The sequence below is a fragment of the Callorhinus ursinus genome, unplaced genomic scaffold (assembly GCF_003265705.2).
Source record: "Callorhinus ursinus isolate GAN/ISIS: 27379988/994484 unplaced genomic scaffold, GSC_fseal_2.0 scaffold19, whole genome shotgun sequence".
Taxonomy (NCBI): Eukaryota; Metazoa; Chordata; class Mammalia; order Carnivora; family Otariidae; genus Callorhinus; species Callorhinus ursinus.
Genome location: NW_027397081.1, coordinates 495,696 through 518,826, shown reverse-complemented (window position 1 = coordinate 518,826; position 23,131 = coordinate 495,696). Strand labels below are relative to the sequence as shown.

The 23,131-nt window shown below is 44.9% G+C and overlaps 1 protein-coding gene across 3 annotated transcripts in view; it reads right to left on the bottom strand.

Moving 5' to 3' along the window:
• Positions 1-1,970: 1,970 nt before the first annotated feature.
• The window catches only part of CFAP300 (cilia and flagella associated protein 300), a 22,560-nt gene continuing 1,399 nt past the window's right edge, over positions 1,971-23,131 (bottom strand). The window contains exons 3-8 of one of the 3 annotated variants that reach the window (XM_073903643.1): positions 17,332-17,407; positions 12,082-12,248; positions 8,639-8,811; positions 5,651-5,719; positions 3,471-3,537; positions 1,971-2,640 (exon numbers count right to left, since the gene is read on the bottom strand). In XM_073903643.1, the coding sequence (XP_073759744.1) occupies positions 2,512-2,640; positions 3,471-3,537; positions 5,651-5,719; positions 8,639-8,811; positions 12,082-12,248; positions 17,332-17,407 (681 nt within the window). In that variant the 3' untranslated portion in view covers positions 1,971-2,511. The remainder of the gene's footprint in view (positions 2,641-3,470; positions 3,538-5,650; positions 5,720-8,638; positions 8,812-12,081; positions 12,249-17,331; positions 17,408-23,131) is intronic. The other 2 variants (XM_025893810.2, XM_025893809.2) reach the window with 2 other exon arrangements.

Sequence of the window (23,131 nt, the reverse complement as noted above, 5' to 3'; positions counted from 1 at the left end):
CTGTGCTGTCACCCGTCCCCACGGCCCGTTTCTCCCTGCAGAGAAACCCTGCCCCCCCGGATGGTCGGGGGCGGGGGGCACTGCTGTCCCGCTCGACCGGGCTGTGGGTCTCGTCCCAGCCAGTGCGGCTACGCCCGGATTGGAACAGCGTGCGGAACGAACGTGGGGCTGAGCGTGAGGATGCTCTGGGGGCTTCCTCACCCACCTCTGCAGCCCTCCCCACGCCTGCAGTCACACCTCCACGGCCACCTTCTCCCAGTCACCCAGAGGACAGATATGGGGCGTCAGTCAAGCGCCAGTCACCGTGCCAGGCACGGGTGGCCCCCGGGTGAGCCACAGACACACAGGGCCTGTCTTCACGACAGACATTAAACAATTACAAATAGGTGAGGTGAGCAAATCATTCTACGTGTGCAAAACGCTGCCAAAGAAGTTCTTGGAGTACACGCACATGTCCTCTACATCCTCCAGGGCCGAGGGCACGGGAACCGATCCCCACCTCTTGTGCCGACTCTGGTCGAATCAGTAATAGTAGAACCTATGAAAAAGCGATTCTGAACTCAAGACAGTATTTTTACATTATGCAGTTTAGCTCCTGATTTTTTTCATATTTCCTCAGTAGAGAATGAAAACAGCCCAAATCCACACACTCTGAAGCCATGTGCTTGGTGCCATTCTGAGCCCAGACGATTAATGTATGTAATTTTCACAGTAACCTATGGAGGAAAGCCCTACTTTCCCCATTTTATAGACAAGGCAAGTCAGGCACGAGGGGTTATAACTAGCTCAGTCACACAGCGTGTGTGGGCAGAACTAAGAACGCAGGCGATCGGGCTGCCCAGCCCCAATCCTTTATTGCTGTGCTGTTCTACCCTCAATACCGATAATGTGCACAATCGCAGACGGGTCATTAAAATGACTATCCCACAACAATGGAGCAATCTTCCTCAAAGGGGTTTTGTGCCTCCCACCCTAAAGCAGAGGAAAGACACTGGCCACCCGCAGGATCCGTTCCCCAGCTTGGGCTCTGGACTTTGAGCCCAGGCCCGGGCCCCAGCACCCTGCCTGCCACCTCCCACTTCCCACCCCCACCACCCCCTCCAGGTGCTGACACCCCACCCGCCCCTCGCTCCTTGGTGGAGGCCAGACCAAGGCCGGACTCAGGCAGCAGCTGCGCCCCGCAGACACACTCTTACACATTATCTTCTCCGCTGACTTGCCCAGAGCTGATACTCAAAAAGAACTGTTGGTTGACCAGCTGATCAATTAGGAGGAAGTCCCCAGGGTCTGTGTGGTACGCAGCAGGGCTCGTGTGACGTTTTAGTTCCAATTTTATGTTTCTTATATGGTTTAAAAAATACCTACAGATATTAGGAACATATCTGGAAAATATTCATTCAACAAATATTTAATGTGCCGAGCACTGTATTAGAAGTGAGACAAACTGTCCTGAGCTCTATACCCCAACTGCCAACTGCTTTCCAGATAAATCCACAGGGACAAATCCCAGATTGTCATCCCTATTCTTACAACACAGAAACATTCCAAACTTGCCTCTCCTCAAAGTCTCAACAGTTTTTGCTTGCTCTTTATCCCCTTTGGGATGCATGTCAATCATTTCTTTCCTCCTCCCTTCCTCCCTCCCTCCCTCTTTCTTCCAAGATTTTATTTTTAAGAATTCTCTACCCACAACGTGGGGCTCGAGCCCAGAGCCCTGAGATCAAGAGTCTCATGCTCCACGGACTGAGGCAGCCAGACACCTCCCGTCATTTTTTCCACTCAAGATTTTAAGTCACATATTCGTTCTATGAACGTAATGAGGACATAGGAGCATGTAATGTAAGGCACCTGCTCTCTACCTGTCTGCCAACCTAATACCATCAGGACATCTCTGTGCATCTGTGGCTCCTCTCTCAGCTAGCGACAGCTGCAGTTTTAATTTACTATGTGATAAAAGAGTTTACGATTACTTTCAGAACATTACTGTTTTATTGAGGATTTTAAGTGGAACAAATGAAGCAAAGGAATTGTTATGCACTTTACAGCCCTAGAAACGTAAATCTTTATGCAATGAAGAAATGTAATGAAATGAAACTCAAATTTGAAAAGCGAACAGTTCATATTAATGATCAATAGAGTGACATTCAGTTTTCTGCCACAATTTCAACCCAGAATTAATTAGCTTCTAAAATAAAACACATGGAAAATTGAGGGCTTACTTAAATCTTAATGCAACAAATATGAACTGGATTTTTAGTTCTTTGTAACTGCGTGCAAAAATTCCAAGACTGTACTGGTGTAGATTGTGTTCGGGATGGAATCTGGTCCTCACGTTACTATTCCAGACACATTTAAAGAAAGGCATCTTGGTACTTGTCTCCTTCTGCTCCAAGTAGGTTCTCTATATTTTACTTGAATTGACTTGCAAAGTAAATGTTTACCTATAAATTGGCATTAAAATTAAAATTGGTAAATAAAACAATATCAAAATAGATAATCTGAAAGAACCTGTTAAGACATTTCCCCCACACCATAAGAGTGGTATAAAACATGAACATGACGCTTGATCGGATCCACAATGAAATAAGAAAATGTCTGTTCGTGACTCTTCGTCGAAGGGTAGCACACACCAGCGCCATCCTGAAAGAGAAAAAGCTACATTATAGATTATTCAGTCTATGATGACATTTAAGTCGTAAACAACATATTTAACTATTATATATTTTCTGTTAAAATGTCATGAAACATACATCAGGTCTTTGGCAGAAAATTGGTGATTAACTGATACTTTAAAATATCTACCGACAGCACAGTCAAGTGTACAAACCCACATAATTCCTATAGTCCAAAAGGGACTCTTGTCTTTTGAAAAAGTGTTTTCAAAGTGCTACTATTGCAAAAATTGTTAGTTTGCAATTTTCTTCTATCTTTGCTTTCTTTTAGAATGTGGCCCTTACCTATTATGAGGTAGGTTTCTCTTGCTTGTCAACAAAAAGTGCCCTAGCCCCACACGGTAGCTGATATGCAATAGATGTTCAATAATATTTGTTAAGTGATTGAATAAAGATACTTAGAAACTGCTTCAAATGTGCAAATAATCTTTGTATGACCCTAGAATTCAAGCAACATATTCTGTGATATAAAGCCATTTATGGTGTTCTTACTTGTTTGCCGTATACATTATGGCTTGGCAGACTACAGAACTGTGTCCGACTCCATCCAAGTCACAGATTCAGGTCTTAAATATGTGAGAACTATTATTAGATACGGACAACAGAAAGGAGGGGGAGAAGTTCGGGTGACTCTCCGAATAAAGCCATACCTTATCAACTTTTACTTTTAGCAAAGAACTAAATACCATCGTCTTTTCTCCTAGCTGTAACCTTGAACTGGTTGCTCACTGAGTTGTAACAGCCTTCTGAATAACAAGTGATTAAACTGATTGGTTGCGAATCCCCCTCCGCACTTACATATGCTGTGACTTTAAAGACGGAAGAAGTAATTTGTATTTTCTTGGTCTGAGGATTCTTTCGAACACTAAAATAGGGGGAAAGGGACACATTTTAAATACAGCAAGCATTGGCATAATACATTTAAAATACTGATCCCTTTTACTATTCAGGTGTTCTTGTTCATGTAGAACAGAAATAGATCGTGTCCATCTCGACTGGTTTGAAAAAGACGGTGTCTGCAGCTTCATCCAGGGACGGGGCAAGGCCACCCGGCCGAAAGGCAGAACATGGAACTGGACGGCTGGAGGCTTTGTGCTCAGATGATGAAAGTCTCCTGGGCCAGAGACAATTACTGGAAAAAGAGTAGCTGGTAAGAGTCGGGCTGGAGTGTAGACAGATTGGAGTGTAGACAGCAGGTACAAGCATGTGAACTACGGGCTTAAACCCACTCAGCACATAGGCCAGTTCGGCCCCGAGTGATCGCTGCGCTTTGGGCAACATCCACCTTCCTGGACGTCAGTTTTCTCCCATGGGACATGGGCATCACCTGAGAGCCAAGTGGGAGAAGGCCTAAGAGAGCTGTTTATTAAATTATGTTAAATTCTATCACATGACAATCGTTTCCTCTCACTCTCCCCACGGAAGATTGCCTGGGATGTGTATTGGGGGGGCGCTGGGACTTGGGGGTCGAGCCGCAGGGAGAGACTTAGACACACGGTCTTTGCGATGCTTTACAATCTGCCAGACGCCCTTGTATCGCGGACCTTGTCTGAAGATCACACACCTCAGGAAGCTTGGCTGGCGCTATTTTACCGAGTTTACAGACAACAGACCCAGAGAAGTTAAACAAGATATTTAAGACATTCCGACTACAGGTGGTATTTCTGGGAGCAGAGTCAGGTGACACAGCGTGCGGTTCCTTCCCTGCGCTCGCTAACACACGGCTCCAAGGCACTCCTCACGTGGGATACGTGGAGGTGACATTTAACGGAAGATATCCGTCTTTTTCACTTTATAGGCCCAAGTACTGCTTCTCCTTTCCTGCATGTGGAGAGTAACAGGGAGGGAGACAGGAGGAGAAGGGGGGAGCGTGTTGAGCGCGAGTGTGCGTGTGAGTGTATGTGAGCTTGGGCCCCTCTTGGTGGCCACACCTAAGTCATTTCAGGGTTCAAAGTTCTTAGGCAGTTTTTATCTTTAAAACATTCCATTCAAATGTAAACCCAGAAATCATGTAATTAAATTAATTTCTGTGTATCTCTAGGACATGGATTGAGGTCACTTTCTTTTTTTAATTAGGCTCCACACCCAGCGCAGAGCCTGACATGGGGCTTACAGTGACGACCCCGAGAGTGAGCCTGGGGCTGAGATTGAGAGTTGAACACCCAACCAACTGAGCCACCCAGGTGCCCCAGGTCATTTTATTATATTTCTCAAATGCTTAACATGTACTGAAGACTACACTTAAAATTCTGTGCTTATGCAAGGGGTGACTGTAACCACTACATATAAAACGCTTACACTGTACACACCTATATGACACCCTAATCAAAACACAAACATGCCTACAGTTATAACTGATTTGAAGTCTTGATCTGGAGGCGGTCATAGGGGTACAAACATATAAAAATTCACTATGCTTTAGATACACTAGGATTTGTTCACTTTACTGTATGTAAATTAGCCCAGTTAAAAAAATTACCAAAACCCCCTAAACAAACCCTTATAAAAGTTTGTGCTTATCAAATAAACTCAGAAGAAAATTCAGTATTTAACAATCACTCAAACATACCAACATGCACTGTAAGCATGTTACTTACAAAAAAGGAACTACCATTTGAAAGTTATTAGAAGTTGGTTCCTACTAGAAATAAACCATATTACTCCATTTTATTACCTCTGATCCTGTATTAGTCTTACTTTAAAGTAGCTCTAAGATAATTTCTTATTTTTTATAGATCAAGTAGAGTGTTGCCTGTCTGACATGTCCTAGCCAGCTAGAAGAGGAACAACGGAGCCAAGGAACTGGCTCGAGCTCTAGGCTACGCTAACAGACCCGCGTCAGACCCTGGCACTCACCCGCTCACTCCAGGTAACTGAGGCTTTCAAGTGCGAGAGCATAATTTCCGTAGAGTTCTTTTTAAAAGTGTGATTATATTAATGGTTTAGAAGTAAAATAATGAACAGTTTCTTAAAATCACCTGTGCTGATTTCTGAGGCTCGATCCCACATTGACTCTAAGCAAGTTGTATGGACCATTCCAGGTAACTCTGCTCATTTTAAGAAATAAGAATCCACTGCTTAATTAGCGTCTGAAGCCATAATCTAACCCTCTCAGCTAAAATCATAAAATTTCACATCTGGGGCAGATATGCAGTTTGGAAAACCTCTCCAAGAACTCTGACAAGAGCATGTGTTTAATATTGGAAGCAGAAAAGACAAAAGCACCATTAGTAACTACACAATTATTTCTGCATCAACATTTCTGAAATGTAACCAAACAACTGGTCATCTACTCTAATGAAATGGTTCTAAAGTATCACCATATTATTTAAAAGAACCATAATCCTTGAAAAGAAGGCATTTTCCAGAACATTTAAAGAGTGTTATTTTATAGGACTCGTAATAATGGATGAGGGAAAAAATATCTTAAGACTGTTTTTACCCTTCTGTGTGAGCCAGAGACCACTAACACCCAGCTCTGTGATGCGCATCCAGTGCCACAGACATAAGGGACAGGCTCTTCTGGAGGGGACTGGTGAGGACGCTTCTCGGCAGGGCCCGGTGAGGTGTTGTAAAGCAGCTACTGTGCGTACAGTTAGAAAGACAGCAGATGTTTTTCTAAAAACTGTGAAAACACCCAAAATTCAAGGGAAGGAACAGGAGAAAACGATATCCTTCTTGGTTAATTCACCTTGCCCAAATGACTTGTTTGGACATGTGGCTCAGGATTCTGAAAAATTACTGACAACACTTGGAGTTCCCACATCCCTCGATAAGAGCTGTATTGATCCACCCTATATCCTCACCTTAACCAAATCAGACCACATCTGACCCGAATCAACACAACTCAGGTTAGAAAGGCCACAGGCAGTGCAAGTGATAAGCAAACCAACATAGCTCTGAAGGGACTGTGATCACTTAATCCACTCAGTTGCCTTGTGTTGGCACTTAATGCCATCTTTTTTTTTTTTTAAAGATTTTATTTATTTATTTGACAGAGAGAGATAGCGAGAGAGGGAACACAAGCAGGGGGAGTGGGAGAGGGAGAGATGCGGGGCTCGATCCCAGGACCCTGGGATCATGACCTGAGCCAGAGGCAGACGCTTAATGACTGAGCCACCCAGGCGCCCCCACTTAACGCCATCTTAAGCAAATATTCATTCTAATCTTAATTTTCTACCAAAGTTGCATTGGGAAGACAATTCCACATCTCCTCATTCAGCAACGAAATTCATAAGCATGCTTAAACTCAGATCATCAAGAGAAATATTTAGTGGTTCTCAAGTAAGAGTGACTCTGTAATTGTAACTTGTGATGCATCTCCCCTTGCAGGGGACAGACTGCTCTTCTCCCCACGGGCCTAGGGGACCCCATCCCATCAAGACTTCCCTAACTGTTCACAGCCACCCTGACAATCTCATCTTCTGAACTTCTGGGGCATTTATTACAGTATCAAGATGTGCAAACATTTGCCTATACAAAATCGAACATTTGATTTCATAAAATTTTTACTTATAAAAGATTTTAAACAATTCCTTTAGGATGTTAGTTTCTTATAATCTCCTTAATGTCAAGGACTGTCTGATGCCCCTCTTGTCGTCTCTCTGGAGCCTGGCTCTGTGCACAAAATTAACACCTGCTGGTTGCCTGATAAAGTGATCCTGTGGACACAATTCCTACTCTTTCCCTAAGATGCCCTGTGCTTTGACTCCTCGTTTTACGAGTGGCCATCACCCCTGGAGCTGTATTTTTTCTTAGCACCCAAGGAGTGTAGGAGAGAGTCACGGGTGAGAATCCAGGGAAGGGGACGCTGGGGAAAGTGTCAGTTCCTCAAGGTTTAGGTTGTTTAGTTACTTCTGTTTCAAACACCTCCAGCAGAATCCCCTCCTCCACGGTACAGGGTGGTGAGGAATTCCTCAGGTTCATGTGGCCAGGGAGGCAGAGCACACTGCGGAGGCAGCGGCGTGTATGTGAGCCTGTGCGTGCGTGTGTGCCAGCCTGTGTGTGTGTGCACGCCTGCGTGTATGTGCGCTCGCCTGCGTGTGTGGGACGAGGTACACCCAGGGGATACTTTGAAGCAAGCTTCAAAGTTTTCATGAGCTGCAAATGATAAGGACAGAATATTTTGAAAGTATGTGTATGTTTTTCTGGATTCTGTTTCTAACATAGCTCTTTCCACCATCTCTGTGTATTTACACAATAATTTTTCACAAAAATCAGAGGCATTAAATTTTTTTTGTTTTTAAAACCGTATTAAAATGAGTAAGATAACTAAATCATATAGTTTGTTGTGGAGCTGTAGGGCACAGGGAGTAGAAATGAGAACTGAAGTGAGTATAAGCAACAATCAAGAGTCCAAAGAAAAGCTAATTGTTTTCCTATTAAAGTACAATTTTGTAACTAAACCCTGGGACCCTTTGCTTTCACCGTTCCTATCGCTTTAGCCTGTAAAGATGAACCAGTATCTGCATCACTGAAAACCCAACCCAGTGAAAGTATAAACAAATGATTTATAAAGTTGTTATCCCAATCTAATCTTCAAAAAAAAACAAAACAAAACAAAACAAAACCAAACCCTAGCGGAATACCTAAAACAAACTGGGATTTGGGATTAATTTGGAAAGGTAAAGATTACGCCCAGATGAAAATTCTTCCATCTCCTTAAACAAAGGTGATACTTTACTTTTAGTCCAGCAAATTCACACCCTCCAAGGGACCTTGCACACAGGCCTGGGGGAAGGCACTGTGGGGTGGGCCCATGGCCGGTCTACCGGGAAGCAGGGACGGGGGCTCCTGAGGGCCGCGCTCTGAGTGCCCCGGCCTGGGAGAGTAGGGCTGCTGTGAGAAGGGGCTGGGGCACCATGCTCACACACTCGGGGTGCTGACAGGACCACAGCAGACGCACGTGATCCCGCGTACACACTCTAGGAACCAGAGATGTCCCTGCTGTGGTCTGGCCACATTACCTCACTAGATCTTTATAGAGGAGCTTCGTGGTTTCCAGGTATGGGTGAAGCACATCTTCATACTGACAAAGGGCTCCACCGAGGCAAAGATGTTTGAAAAGACAGAACAGAAACTCTTCTCTATCAGGTTGGCTGAATACTTCATACTTTTCGGAGTCTTCCACGAGCAACATCTACAGACGATGATAAAATTCATCTTAATGTAACATGAGTTGAGGTTCTAATTTTTGTTTTCAAAAGTTTCAATTTATTTATTTACACATAATCTAGGACCTATCTTAAGGACCCGTCCTGGACAACTGGAAGGAGACGCGCTCATTTTCCCTCCAGTTTCCCACGAGCTGCTGAGGTTCAGGGAAGGAACAAACCTACACCCGAGCATTCTCTTCCTCCTCTCCGCACCTCTGTCCCACCTTCTCTCTGTAGTCCTCGTGCTACCGTGGTCTTAGCGTGCAGTCACCGGAAATCTTGTGCACAAACAAGCAGCAGTAAATACATGGAGAAAGCTCTCCATCCTTAAGGCCTACCGCCTTCACTTCAATCCAGAGGCCACCCCAGTGGTGGCGCCCTAATCCGCCCTGAGCATGTGCATGGCCTCCCTGCCCCGCTCACTCTGTCCTGGACTCCGGGCCCCTCCTTCCTACACCGGCCCCAGTCTACACCAGCTCTTGCTCTCTGGAGACCCAACCAGCTCCTTCAGAAAACAGTGGGACTGGGTCTAATGAGGGCGATTTTCTCATACCATGGGGCGTTACACACAACTAACTAGTTTGTTGATCGTGGCAGCTATGAGCAAGGGGACGAGTGTATGCTATAACATACGTGTCTTTTATCAAATTGTCTACACCCTGATCTCAAATGAATATTCATCACAAGGTCACCAGACAAGAGGCATTTAAAAAAAACAATCAACTCTGTGGTGTTGTCCCCGCATGTTCCCTGGATGCACCACCTGCCCCGTGCCCCCCCCCCCCCCCGCCCCGGGGGGGGGGGGGGGGGGAGGAATAATGTGAGTTTGCAGCTACCTAAAGATCTGGCTCAATACAAGGGTGACTAAAGCTCTCAGGAATGACGAATTAACACATTCCTTACGTGAGCACTCTCGCTACTGAACTGATTAGGCCGTGCCATGTAAAGCTTACAGGAATGCAAGTATTTTGGGAATAAAGGTGAGAACAGTCTGCGCGGCTCTGGCTCTCCGTCTCCCCACGCACACACAGCTGGGCGGCGGCCGGGACCTCAGAGAGCATGTCTGGATGGTGCATGAGTCAGACTGTGCGCGGCAGTCAGGAAGGAGGTCACTGTCAGCCTGCACCAGACACAGTCGGTGCAACACCACTCGGGCTAACGCTGGAGGGCTTTCATTCATTTTCTTCAGCCAGAGAGCAACCAGGTTAAACCCTCCCCTGTTACTGCAGAGTGGCAAAAAACCCAAGAGCAAGGCCGAGAGGCAGCACACAGGAAAACAGAGCCCACCACGTCCTGAACACAAGTGCTGCTCACGGAAATAACGAAGACAGATCTGCAGAGCAGGGAAAGCACATTGGCCTCCTGGGACGTTGGCTGCCCAGGCTCTCCGTCCCAGTGATGGCGAGCTCTCTGAGGCCAGGGCCAAGGGCCTTGAGACCAAGGGGCGCGTGTGCGGGCAGAGAGCCGTGACAGAGACACGAGTGACATCAGCAGTGCCCAAAGAAAGGGGAGCCAGACTAGACCAGAGACACTTCTTCAAGGTGAATTTCCCACCCTTGGTAAGGAAGAGTAGAAATTAGTATCAGATTCTCACTCTGTAGCACTTGCATTATCGTCTGTTATAGATTATACTTCACCAGGGAGCAACTAAATACAGTCTCTTCAGTTGTGTTTGGTTGTTCTCAATGACTTAATTTTATTTTCTTCTTCAACTGAGTTCTCCTAGGTGTTCTCCTAGCGTAGATGAATGCACACACTGGCTGGATGCCCCCTGGTCCCCGACAGACAGAACTCTGTGTGCAGAACGCTAGAATGGTGACTTCCCTAGTTCATGCCCATCTGGATTTGCAAGAAATTAGACTTTGACTTCCCTTCTCTCTTAGGGTAGAATAATGTTAGTAATTAGTAGTCATTCATATTCCTGGAACCTTACTAAGCGCCAGGCATTGAGCTACATAATTCTTACATCATCCCTACTTTACAGATGAAGAGAGAGGTCAAGTATCACAGTTATTAAGTGGCAGAGTCTAGATCTGAACCTATGTCTATTTGATACCAAAGCCCTGTGCCCCCTGTGCCTGGATGGCTCAGTCAGTTAACCTGCAGGTCATGATCCCTGCTCGGCGGGGAGCCTGCTTCTCCCTCTCCCTCTCCCTCTCATCCTCCTTCCCCTGCTTGTGTTCTCTCTCCAATAAACCAATAAAATCTTTATTAAAAAAGGCCCTAATTTTAAACCACTTTGTAAGTAGTCTTTCTTCATGATTAAAACAATGATAATAATAATTTCATTTCGTATTTTTAAAAAGTGCATTTAAATGCTTTCTCAACTCATTATCTCAACAATTTCAGAAAGAAGGTAGAACGGGCATTATTTTTTTATTTATTTAACTAAACTCTATACCCAATGTGGGGCTCAAACTCATGACCCTGAGATCAAGAGTTGCAGGCTCTTCTCACTGAGCCAGTCAGGTACCCCAAATGGGCATTTTTTAAAAGATTTATTTATGGGGTGAGGGAGAGGCAGAGGGAGAGGGAGAGAGACTCCCAAGCAGACTCTGCACTGAGTGTGGAGCCCAATGCGGGGCTTGATCTCACAACCCTGAGATCACGACCTGAGACAAAACCAAAAGTCAGATGCTTAACCAACTGAGCCACCCAGGCGCCCTGCCTACCCCACCCCCCATAGGCATTTTAATCTCTATGTTGTGCAGGTAAGATCTTGGGGCTCTAAATATTGAGTGATTTGTCTAAATTTCTTATAAATAATAACTCAGGAATTAGGTAAATAATCTATGTCTTCTGGTTCAAGTTCAATACACCTCTCACTAGGACAAAAATGAGTTAATCAAATGGCTTTTTTGATCTCAACAATGAGATAAAGATTTTTACTACAGGGATGTTTTTATATATTCATTGGATATGTTAGGAGCCCTATATTGAAGAAAAACAGCAATCAGTTGAGCAGGTGGGGCTTTCTCTAGTCCAGCAACACTGCCATTCTGGGTCAGATAACTTCGTTGTGGGGGCCGTCCCACACACTGCATTTAGCATCCGGCTGAAAACTGAAATATACGAATAACTAAGTTGAGAGTAAAAGTCCCATCCAAGAAAAAATCTACCAATGTAATGACTATTGCTGATCATTATGCATTGATAAGAGGTATTTTATGTATTTTAGGCAGGCAAAAGTTTTTGACATTAAGTATTTCCCGAAATAAAATTCTATTAGTGAAATTTAAAAAATCTGTACTTACTTTTCGTAACTCATCAGAAATAGGAAAGGGATCACAAAAAGAATCTAAGCATTTAACAATATGTCCATTGTCTCGTACAATATCTTCATCATACAACCGGTTAAAAAATGACATTGAAAGCTGTGTACAAGGGACATTTATAGCTTCAATTTTTTTCACTTCAGTTCCTGAAAAAAATTATTTTACAGAGATATAAAAATTAACTTACTATTCTCAATTATTTCCAAAATAAATATCACCATACAGAGATTCTAGTAGCCAAGTATGACATATATCTTGATATAGTTAAGACACATCAGTGTAGGGATTTTACTGTTATTTTGCAGTTTGTTTTTATTAATCATTAAAAGTCTGTAACAAAATTTCACACTCTCAGGCCTCGAAGAAGGCTATGCAAATTAGGGGATGCCTGAAAATGAGGTGCATGTTTCGTGTAGGTGTTCTTACATCAGCTGTAATCCACATGTCAGAAGTGCCTATAAAAGCATAGGAACCGGTTTGTGAAACGATTTTGGATTTCTGTTACGTTCCATTCCATGCCTTATAACTCATACTACAGAAACTTTAATGAATGTAAGGAATGGGTATTTTTAAAGTCCTGAGGATATCTTGAAAATTTTTCTCTCCGTTTAAAAATTTCTCCCTTGTGATCTCATTTACAGCGTCTATTATGAAAAATAGCTTTTCCAGGTCAAGGTAAGCTTGCAAACAGGCCCTAATCAAGTTATCACAAGCCTGGAATTAGAGAAGTCTGTAACCACGGTGTTTGGTCTACTGTCCTCTTGTAGCTGCAGTTCTAACCCCCCACACCTTCCGGCACTGCAAACCGATCTACTGAATGTGTCCTGTAGGAACGGAGTTTCCCTCAGTAGAAGCTCTTCTAAATTACAGAAAGACACAAAGATTAAAATGAGTATTTTTATTACCGCCTCAATGAATCACTCAATTTCTTATATGCGCGTGCACGCACACACACTCACACGTGCGCCGCTCATGCATACATGTGCACACACTCACACGTGTGTACGCTCACACACACGCGTGCTCACACTCGCACACATATACCTACACACGCGAGTGTGCTCTTGGCTGTAGGGAAGGGGTGGTGTTCTTCTTTGCAGGTTCTCCCTAGAACAGCACACCCAGGTGGGGGAGCCCTCGGTCTTCCCTCTCCTGACACATCTGCTTCGTCTCTGACGTGAGAAGCAGCTCGAGCTTGAGGAGTAACACTGGCAATTATTTGCACTTCCTCCTCCTGGCTGTCCACCCGGAGTCTGGCTGCTGCTCTCGTTCTGCTCCTGAGCTGGGCTTGTGTGAGGCACGATGGGTGTCTGGAGACGGGAACTGTGTCTGAGCAGGAGCAGTGTAGATCCACACAGTCTTCAGAGATGGGCTGGTGGCCACCGGAGGCCGGCTGACATTGGGCAACATGCCACGTTCATAAATCTACCCTAGCTCCCATGTGGCGAGTGGTAGGAGGGTTTGGACGGTGAGAAAAAGGTAATTAAATTCAAACCACCTAAATTGGAGGCATAGAAATGGCATTTGCTATGGACTAAATTATGTTCCTCCAAAATTAATATATTGAAGTGCTAACCCCCAAATGTAATGGTATTTTGAGATGGGGGCTTTGGGTGGGGTCAGGGCTTCATCAAATGAATTTTGAAGGGATACAATTCAGTCCAAAGCATTCTGCCTCTGCCTCCCGCCCAATTCATGTCCTTCTTACATGCAAAATGCACTTACCCTAACCCTAGCAGCCCCCAAAGTCTCACCTCATTCTAGCATCAACCCTAAAGTCTGGAGTCCAAAGTCTCACCTACGTATCACCTCAATCAGATATGGGTGAGACTGGAGGTTCAGTTCATCCCAGGGCAAAATTCCTCTCCAGCTATGAACCTGGGAAACCAGACAAGTTACATGCTTCCAAAATACAGTGGGGAGACAAGAAACAGACATTTCCATTCCAAAAAGAGGAAGCAGGAAAAAAAAAAAGGGTGATGGTCCTAAGCAAGCCTGAAACCTGGCAAAGCAAATTTCATGAGATTTTAAGCCTCAAGAATACTCCTTTGGTTCAGTGCTCTGCCTTCCCGACTCGCTGGGGACAGTGGCCCAGCCTGTAAGATGCTCCCCCTCCGTGGGTTCCTGAAACTGAGGTGCGGCCCTGAGGACCCGAGTTGCCTTTCAGTCTTTCTCTGCTCCTGAAGAACAGCCGTGTCTGCAGCCCAATGGCTCTCTGGTCTGGTCCTGTAGGATCTACGATCTGTTTCCTGTAGTTCAAACTGGCAGGGTCTTTGTGGGCATAATCCCACCTCAATCCTGGGCTTCTGCTGAAGTGGCTGGGCGAGCCTGAGTTACGTGCTTTCTCTCTATATCACATGGCTGCTCAGCCACATCTGTCTCTTCAGACGAATCTTTCTCGTTTTTTTTTTTTTTTTTTTTTTTACAATATGAAAAGCCTGAGAAGATTCCAAATCTTCAAGCTCTGGTTCCTCCTTAACAATTCCTTCTTCAATCCATCTCTTTCCTTACTTAATTATAAACACCCAGGAAGAACCTGGCGGCTCCTGCAACACTTCATTTAGAGATCTCTCAGCTAAACATACAATTTTATCCCTTGCAAATCCTACCTTCCACAAAACACCACATCATCATTCAGCCAAGGTCTCTGCCATTTTATGGACTGTCTTTCCTCCAGTTTCTGATAACAAGGTCCTCATTTCTGTATGAGACCTCACTAGAATCAAGCTTCCCATCCATATATCTGGGCTGGGATGCACTCAAAACTCTCCCCACTGATACCCATCTCATAGTTTCAAAGCCACTTCCCCCTCTCCCGGTGTGTTACAGACACACTCTGCTTCTCGGTACCACAATCTGGATTAGTCTACTTAGGCTGCTATCACAAAACACCAGAGACTGGCTGGTTTAAACAACAGACATGGATTTCTCACAGTTCTGCAGGCTGGGAAGTCCGAGACCGCGGGGCCAGCTGATCCGGTTCCTGGTGAAGGCACTCTTCCTGTTCCTGACTCGAACATGGCTGGGAGCTCTGCTCTTTCTCTTGTTCTAAGGGCACTAATGTCCTGAGGGCCCCTCACGATGTCATCTAAGCCTAATTATCTCCCAAAGGCCTCATCTCCAAACACTCTAACGTTGGGGGTTAAAGCTTCAATACAAGAATTTTGGGGGGACATAATTCAGTCCATAGCACGTGCTGTTACATAGAAATATGGTAAACTTACGTCTCCAGCATTTACAAGATACGTACTGCATTGCTAGGATCACATACGAAGTTAAGAACTTATTTTTTCCCCCTTGATACTAGCATTAAAATACACAGGGGGTTTCCTGTTTATTTTCTGTTTTTCTGACAGTGCTCGTTTCAATGCTGAAATGGCAGAGGCAGGATGGTGGAGAGATTAGGGTCTTGAAATCTCAGCTCTGTTGAGCCCGGCCAGCAGTAAAATGGTGCCAATTACTTAGCTCATCAATCTGACTCTACATTTGTGAAATCGGGATAGATAAGAACACCTCTCGGAGTTGTTTTGGGAATTAGAGGTATTGACTATAATATCCCCAGCTGAGCACAGAGGATGCGTCCGTTATGTGTCAGCAAAGGGCACGGCGTGTCCGTGCACAGAGGGCTGTGGCCACTGGTGGAGGGGACGCAGTGGCGCAACGGCAGCAGGCCAGGTGCTGGAGCCGGCAGGGACGGAGATGCCCATCGTACTCTTGAAAACGGTTCAACTGCTAAAAGAATGTCTGCTCTCTCATGTTTAAAAGCTGTTTATTTTGCTTATAAAGGCCCGAAGAGGAAAAAGCAGGAAGACAGTTGATAATTCAAAGGAAAGATGGCAAAGGAGACAGAAACAAGCTGGTGGGAGACCCTCGCAAACCACTGGGGACTTCGGGCTCAGAACCAGAGCGCTAGGTCTCTGCCGACGTGTCAGAGGACTTCTAATTGAATCTGTCAGGCACGTGTGGAATTTCAGAACCTCTGTCTGCAATGCCTTTTCTAAACATCAGAACAAAAGTCAGTATTGTTTTACTGTTTTGTGAAGTGTCTACCAATAGAGGGGAAGGCTGACTTTCTTTAATGAACCTTATTTTTGTAAAGGAACTGACTGAAGTTACTGCAAACACGTTTTATAAACATTGATATGTGCCTCTGATGATTTCCTCTTGAAGGTTTTGAACCGGTGAGTACATTTGCTCAGACAGTTTAACTTTGTAAGTACTCCTAAGATAACAGTGTACCAGCTTTTTGTTTTATAAATTTTGCAGTGGCCTTTAGCCAAAAGCAATAAAATGTGACCTACTAATTCTAACATCATGAACTGTTTGTAATCTTGTTCTTGACTAATACCTTAAGCAAAGTAATTTCTGTGTAAGACTACTAGAATTCCATGAACATGCAATGTATGCATTTACCAAAACCACCCCAACTCATTTAAAATCTTGTATTTTTCTTGAGCACAAATCCACGTTCCTAACAAGATTTTCTTCCTAAAAGGAAGAATGATGTGTTCTATTGTTAAAATACCTCAATCTAAAATTTGAAATATCATGTTCATGTTTTTGTTTTCAAAATAGCCTTTTCTATTAACTCTGGTTTACTCCTTGAGCTGAGAGTTATTTAAGACATTTGAGTGTTGTTAACTGTTCGGGTAATTTGATGATGTCGATGACACTCGATCCCTGGGCCCTGAGATCATGAGGTGAGCCCAAGTCTAGAGTTGGATACTCAACCGACTGAGCTGCCCAGGTGCCCCTGGGTGATTTTCTTTAAAATTTCTAGCTATGTTCCATGGTACTATGAAATTATGATGTATATAAGGTCCTCTCTGTGGGAATTTAAGACTCTGTTCAGTGGCTTTATGCATTACTGTAGGAATGCTCCATGGCGGCTGCCCGGACCCCGGCCGGGCAGCGGCACCCGCCCCAGCGTGGAACCCTCCGCGACACTCTCCTCTCGCCCATCAGCCCTCTGCAGTCCCCTCGCTGCCCCCTGCGTCTAGCGGAGTCCACGCAAGGGGTACGAGAAACACTTCCCCAGTGAATGAAAACAGAGGACAGGGCTCTTGGGCACCGAGACGGACAGGAGCAGGGGCTCCCAGGAGACCCTGATGTGATCCAACCAGCCAGTCAGTCCTCACAGTGTGGAGGTGACGAGTGAAAATGCCTGGGCAAAATTTTGTCACAATAATAAAACAGGCATCTGAAAAGATGACAGTAAGTTTTATTTACCTAATGTGGTCCACTGTCCAGAAGAATCTGAAAGTAACTGCAAATTGGGAATGACATTTGGGTCTTTGAAGAAAGCCTAAAATACAAATTTGAGGGGAACCAGTTAGATATTTTATTATAAACAATAGTAAGAATTAACTTTTTTTTTTAAAGATTTTATTTATCTGACAGAGAGACACAGCGAGAGAGGGAACACAAGCAGAGGGAGCAGCAGAGGGAGAAGCAGGCTTCCCGCCGAGCAGGGAGCCCGATGTGGGACTCCATCCCAGGACCCTGGGATCATGACCTGAGCTGAAGGCAGACCCTGAACAACTGAGCCACCCAGGCGCCCCAAGAATTAACTTCTAAAGTAACTATAACAGAATCTCACTTAAGTCAAATTGGGGAAGGAGGACATTTTAAGTGGGTAAAATGTCTAATAAATGTTTTATAAAGAGATGAAGTTTTGTTAACTTCAAGTTGTTACCTTCAAGTAGGAACAACACCGTATGTCCAAGTACGGATACCTTTGGGACTTAATAAATAGAAACTAATGACTTCCAGTGAAAAGCAGGAGGTTATATATTTGAAAAATCTGATTTTCTTCAATCTTCAATCTTGTTTACCCAAGTAATTGCTTTAGTTAATCGCCACTCGCACTCCCCCAACTACAGCTCAATCTAAAAGTCATCAGCAACTCAATTCCACCCAAAGGCCACATAGAAAAGTGACAGGTTTGACCTTCTAACCTCATCAGACCATGGCTGCTTCTGACTTTGGTCACACTGAGCCTCTTTCCTTTCCTTGAGTGGGATGTCCCCTCCTTTCTCACAGACTTTAAACTTGCTAATTTGTCCACCTTAAAAGAGAGTCTTTTCTAGTGTCATGCTGGAACCAAGTCAGGATAGCCTGACTGCTAAACTTTCAGGAATCTTTGTTTGCTGGTTTTTAAACTACCGACCTTGATCTAATGCTGATTTAGACGGATGAGTATTTTGACCTAAGGGCAGTAGGAAGACACTACAGAGATTTAAGCAAGGAAAGATGTGATTAGTCCTGTTTTTCACAGTTCATTCTGGCAGCAGTGTGGAGAATGAACTGGAGGGCTACGAAGAGAATGGTGCGGAGGGAAGGTACTGCTGAAATCCAGAAAGATCTGATGCTCACATGAGTCAAGAGGACAGCAAACAGGGAGGTAGAGAGGGAATGGATTCAGTGACCCTACAGGAGGAGGGGGCAAAGAGAGGAGAAGGAACCACACATGACCCTGGAAGTTTTGCATGAATGTCATTTCCAGGCAGAATGAATGTTATTTAATTAGAAAGGGAACAGTGAAGAGGACCAGGTGTGCAGGGTGAAGAGTAATAAAATCAGTAAGTATCTGTGAATGCCGACGTTACTCAAGGCAAAAATTCCTCTTTGCATGGCGTTGCCGTCCTAGTGGCGGAGGGATAAAGGTAAACAGGTATCATATACACCCAATTACAAAAAAATAACTTTTCCCTAAAACTACTCCACAGAAAAAAAAGCAAGTCGCCTTATAACCTTATAAAGTCTTTCAAGCTAAAGAGTGTTTGTGCAATTATCTTAATTTGTATAATATACATTTTGAAAAGAAACATAAGCTGGAATTAACCTCAATTGATACTGGTTTCAAATGCTTTTTGGATGTCTTCTGCAAAAATCAGTAAAAGGGAAATCTAATTCAGATTTAATAATTATTGTTGGGGGGGAGAATATCAACTCAATTTTTAGTATCGACTTATAATTGAATTTTATAGGCCACTATAAATGGAAGTAGTCTAAGTGACCTGAAGTGAATTGACCTGGAGCAATGGAAATAAGTCTTCAAAAGGCCCCTCAAATAAAGCAACATGATAGCTGTCATGTTGTTGGGGTTAATAATACACCAAAAGAATAAAAACAAAAACACCCAAAACCCCTGCCCTAATATATGCAAATGGTTTTGGATTTGTTACAGAATTTCCAGGGAGGTATTAGAAGAGACTATCTCAACTTTAGGGAAGCTGATGTGCTCTGGAAATATAGTGGATGATTCACAAACAGGTCAAACTGAGAACAAAGATACTGATGTCAAAGTGCATGTAAAGATCAGAATAAACTTGTTTCATAAAATGCGAGAGTGGGAAAAGTATTTCTAAATTAGTATATTCTTTTATATAACACAGAATTTTCAATGTATGTCTATTATATGCCACATATACGAAATACAAGTAGATATCTGACTCTATCATCTATCTGGCAGATTGCTGGTTTCTGATCCAATATCTGTTCTCTTTGTCCTTAAGGAATCCAGTCTTATTTGGGACAGTAATGTGCTCAGCTCAAAGCCTGCCCTCCTAGTTCCTGTGGCAGAGGCCATGAAGTGTGAGCAGAAGTCTGCTGCAGACCTTGAGAAAGCTCTATAACTTGCTTCCCTGCACTTTACGTGGAAGAGTCCCCTCTGTATCCTTCATCCCTGGGGAGGATGCCCACATGGCATACCGAGCCCAGAGCTCTCTCTTGAGACTCAAAGCAAGATCTTACATTCAACAATCCAGGATACTGTCACTTGGATGCACTTCAAGTTTAGAATGCCTGAAACTAAACTCATTTTTCTTGTTTATTCTTTTGCATTTTCTGTGGCTTTAATGGCATCATCTACCACTCCGGTCAACCCAATCAGAAACTTGCTCACCCTACACGTCCCCCATCGGCCTTACCGTCAATATCCTATTAGTCCTTGAGTACTGCCTTTCTCCGAAGCATCTCTTCAGGCCATCCGGGAGCTGCTGTCGTAATTCAGAGGGTCCTCTACTGTCTACAGGACAAGTTTCCAGCCTGGTCTCACTGCCGCCAGACTCAGTCCTAACAATTTACCCTCCACACTTCTGCCAAGGTGACCGCAGTACTGTCAATGTTACTGGCTTCCGGAAAACCTGGCTTCCGGAAAAACCTCTCAGCAACTCCTCGTTAGCTGGATAAAGCCCAAACTCCTCTGCAGGGCACAAAAGGTCTAAAATACCCTCCCACCCACCTCATATTATCCCCCACGTTGTCCACCTAACAAACTCCTATCTTTCAGGGCCAATCTCAAGGAGCTTGTCTTGTAAACCCTCCTCTGAGCACGTCAGTCAAAAACCGGACAAAACAAGGATTGCTTTCTCTTTTGTGCCACCACAGTGGTTTGTATACATGGCCTGTTTCACCTGACTTCTCGCTCTGCAGCCCTAGCTTTGGATCCTTTCCCTCTCTTTCACTGTGTCTTGTTCTTCTGTACAGGCCTAGAGACTATGCAAATGCTTGCGGAGGAAATGATTCCTTCCTTCCTTCCACCTACTTAGTCTTTCACAAATGCAACTTTGGGAACATAATTTGTTTTTAAAATTGAAAGGGAAAATTTTAAATCTGGAATTCTAGTTTTAAACAATACCGTTTGTTCAGTTATGAGTGTTTGTAGTAGAAATGACATGGAAGTTTGTGTCAAAGGCCCCTGGGTCTTACCATTTGCTGGGTGTTCTTGCACAAATTATTTAACCATTTTGAGCCTCCATTTCCTAAGCTATAAAATGGGGGTCAAAACACCAAAATTACCATATTGTTGTAAAGGTTAGTGACAAATGTCTAAGAAGTACTGAAAGCTCAGTCTGGCACACACTATAGAAAACACTTTGGGGGGTGCCTGGGGGGCTTAGTCGGTGAAGTGTCTACCTTCAGCTCAGGTCAGGATCCCAGGGTCCTGGGATGGAGTCTGGTGCTGTGGGGCTCCCTGCTCAGCAGGGACTCTGCTTCTCCCTCTGCCTGCCACTCCCCTTGCTCATGCTTGCGCACTCTCCCTCCCTCTCAAATAAATAAAATCTTAAAGAGAAAAACACGTTGTAAAGTAGTATACAAACATTAATAACAATAACATTACTTATTATGAGTCAAGCATTTTGCTGAATATTATATTTCCTTTAATCTTTTTTTTTTTTTAAGATTTGATTTTTAAGTCATCTCTACACCCAGCATGGGGCTTGAACTCACAGCCCTGATAGCAAGAGTCGCACGTTCTACCGACTGAGCCAGCCAGGTGCCCCAGTTTCCTTTAATCTTAATAATCCATCAGATACCCAGCACTATCTTCATTTCAAAAATACTTCTTACACGCCAAGCACTGTGATCATTTTGCAGAACAGTAAACGGAAGCCGAGAAGGTGGTTAAGTGACGTGCCCAGCGTCACAGAGCTCAGTGGTGGTGGAATTTGAACAGACAGCTGGAGGCCAAATCAGGGGAGGATCCAGGTTTCATAGGACCCTAAGCTTATATAATTTTAGGAACTCTCAGAATACAAAGATGTCTATCTTAGAAAATGTTCAAAAACACATGACTATGGGAACATACAGCTAGATCCCTCAGAGTTCCTTAGAAGGGCCTCTGCAAGTAAGGAGCTTGGCCAGCAAGGAGTCCTGAGGATTCATTAGCTTCAAAGTGGATCCCCTGCTGGGCTGCAGTCTGAGCCATTAGGCTCTCTGGCCTCCAAATCAGTTACGTGAGTAAAAATTATGCTTTTATAAGTACACTTCTTTGAACTGAAATATGGGAATATAAACATGAAGATCTTGAAATTTAGAAAAAAATGGCCTGGTATGAAAATCTGTTGTGCTTTATGGATAAATCTTGAATCTGCTGAAGAATTCTGTTGAAAAACCCAAATTAATTTTATGCCCTCCTCCAGGAAATTTTTCCTGACACCAATGCCTCTCCATTAGGTGATGTTTCTGTGCCTAAGGCACCCTGTATCCTCCACTGTAGCAATTATTTTATTGTGTTGTAAAGAAATTTCTACATTTCTAGCTTCTCTGCCTTGCAAGCTGGGATCAGGTCTCTTCATCTTTTCAACATCCTCCATCAGGGAAATAGTAAGTACTCAACAAATATTTACTGAAGGGATTCTGTAACACTTTAACTCAGCACTCAAAATCCTGATTAGAAAAACCTCTATCAATTTGAAAGCCAACGCTGGTATGAATGGAAACTCTAACCATGATATTTCGAGAAACGTCATGTGGTAGTAATAGCATTGTGTTATACTACTATCATAATACTATCTTCAGGAATGGGAAAGACATCTAGCTAACTTACCCTCTACCAAGGGTTGAGAAGTGCCTATGACCCGCCCCCCAATTCTGTCCTTGCTGGAGCCTCACAAGAGGTTATACTTATTTGGAAAGAGGTTGCACTTGGGCAGGGTGGTCCTTCCTCCCGTGGCCCACGCTGCACAAAGAGCAGAGCTGCAGGGAGCAGCTGCCCCTGAGGGCAGCGGGCCGGAGGAGGACCGCCCCCACTGACAGCTGGATCCTGCACCTGCCGGACAAGCTGCTCCTGCTCGCTCTGCGGCCCTCACCCAGCCGTGGTGGACTGCAGGCCCCCTCCTCCCCGCGCGCACCCCTGTGCGGGAGACGACGTGCTGTCGGTGCCCTGCTGTGTGCGCACCCGCAGCCCCCCGCGCACCCCGCAGCTCCCGCAGCTCCCACATCCCCCGCAGCTCCCCGCGCACCCGCAGCCCCCCGCGCACCCGCAGCCGCCGCGCACCCCGCAGCCCCCGCAGCTCCCCGCGCACCCACAGCCCCCCGCGCACCCGCAGCCCCCGCGCACCCCGCAGCTCCCACAGCCCCCGCAGCTCCCCGCGCACCCGCAGCCCCCCGCGCACCCGCAGCCGCCGCGCACCCCGCAGCCCCCGCAGCTCCCCGCGCACCCACAGCCCCCCGCGCACCCGCAGCCCCCGCGCACCCCGCAGCTCCCACAGCCCCCGCAGCTCCCCGCGCACCCGCAGCCCCC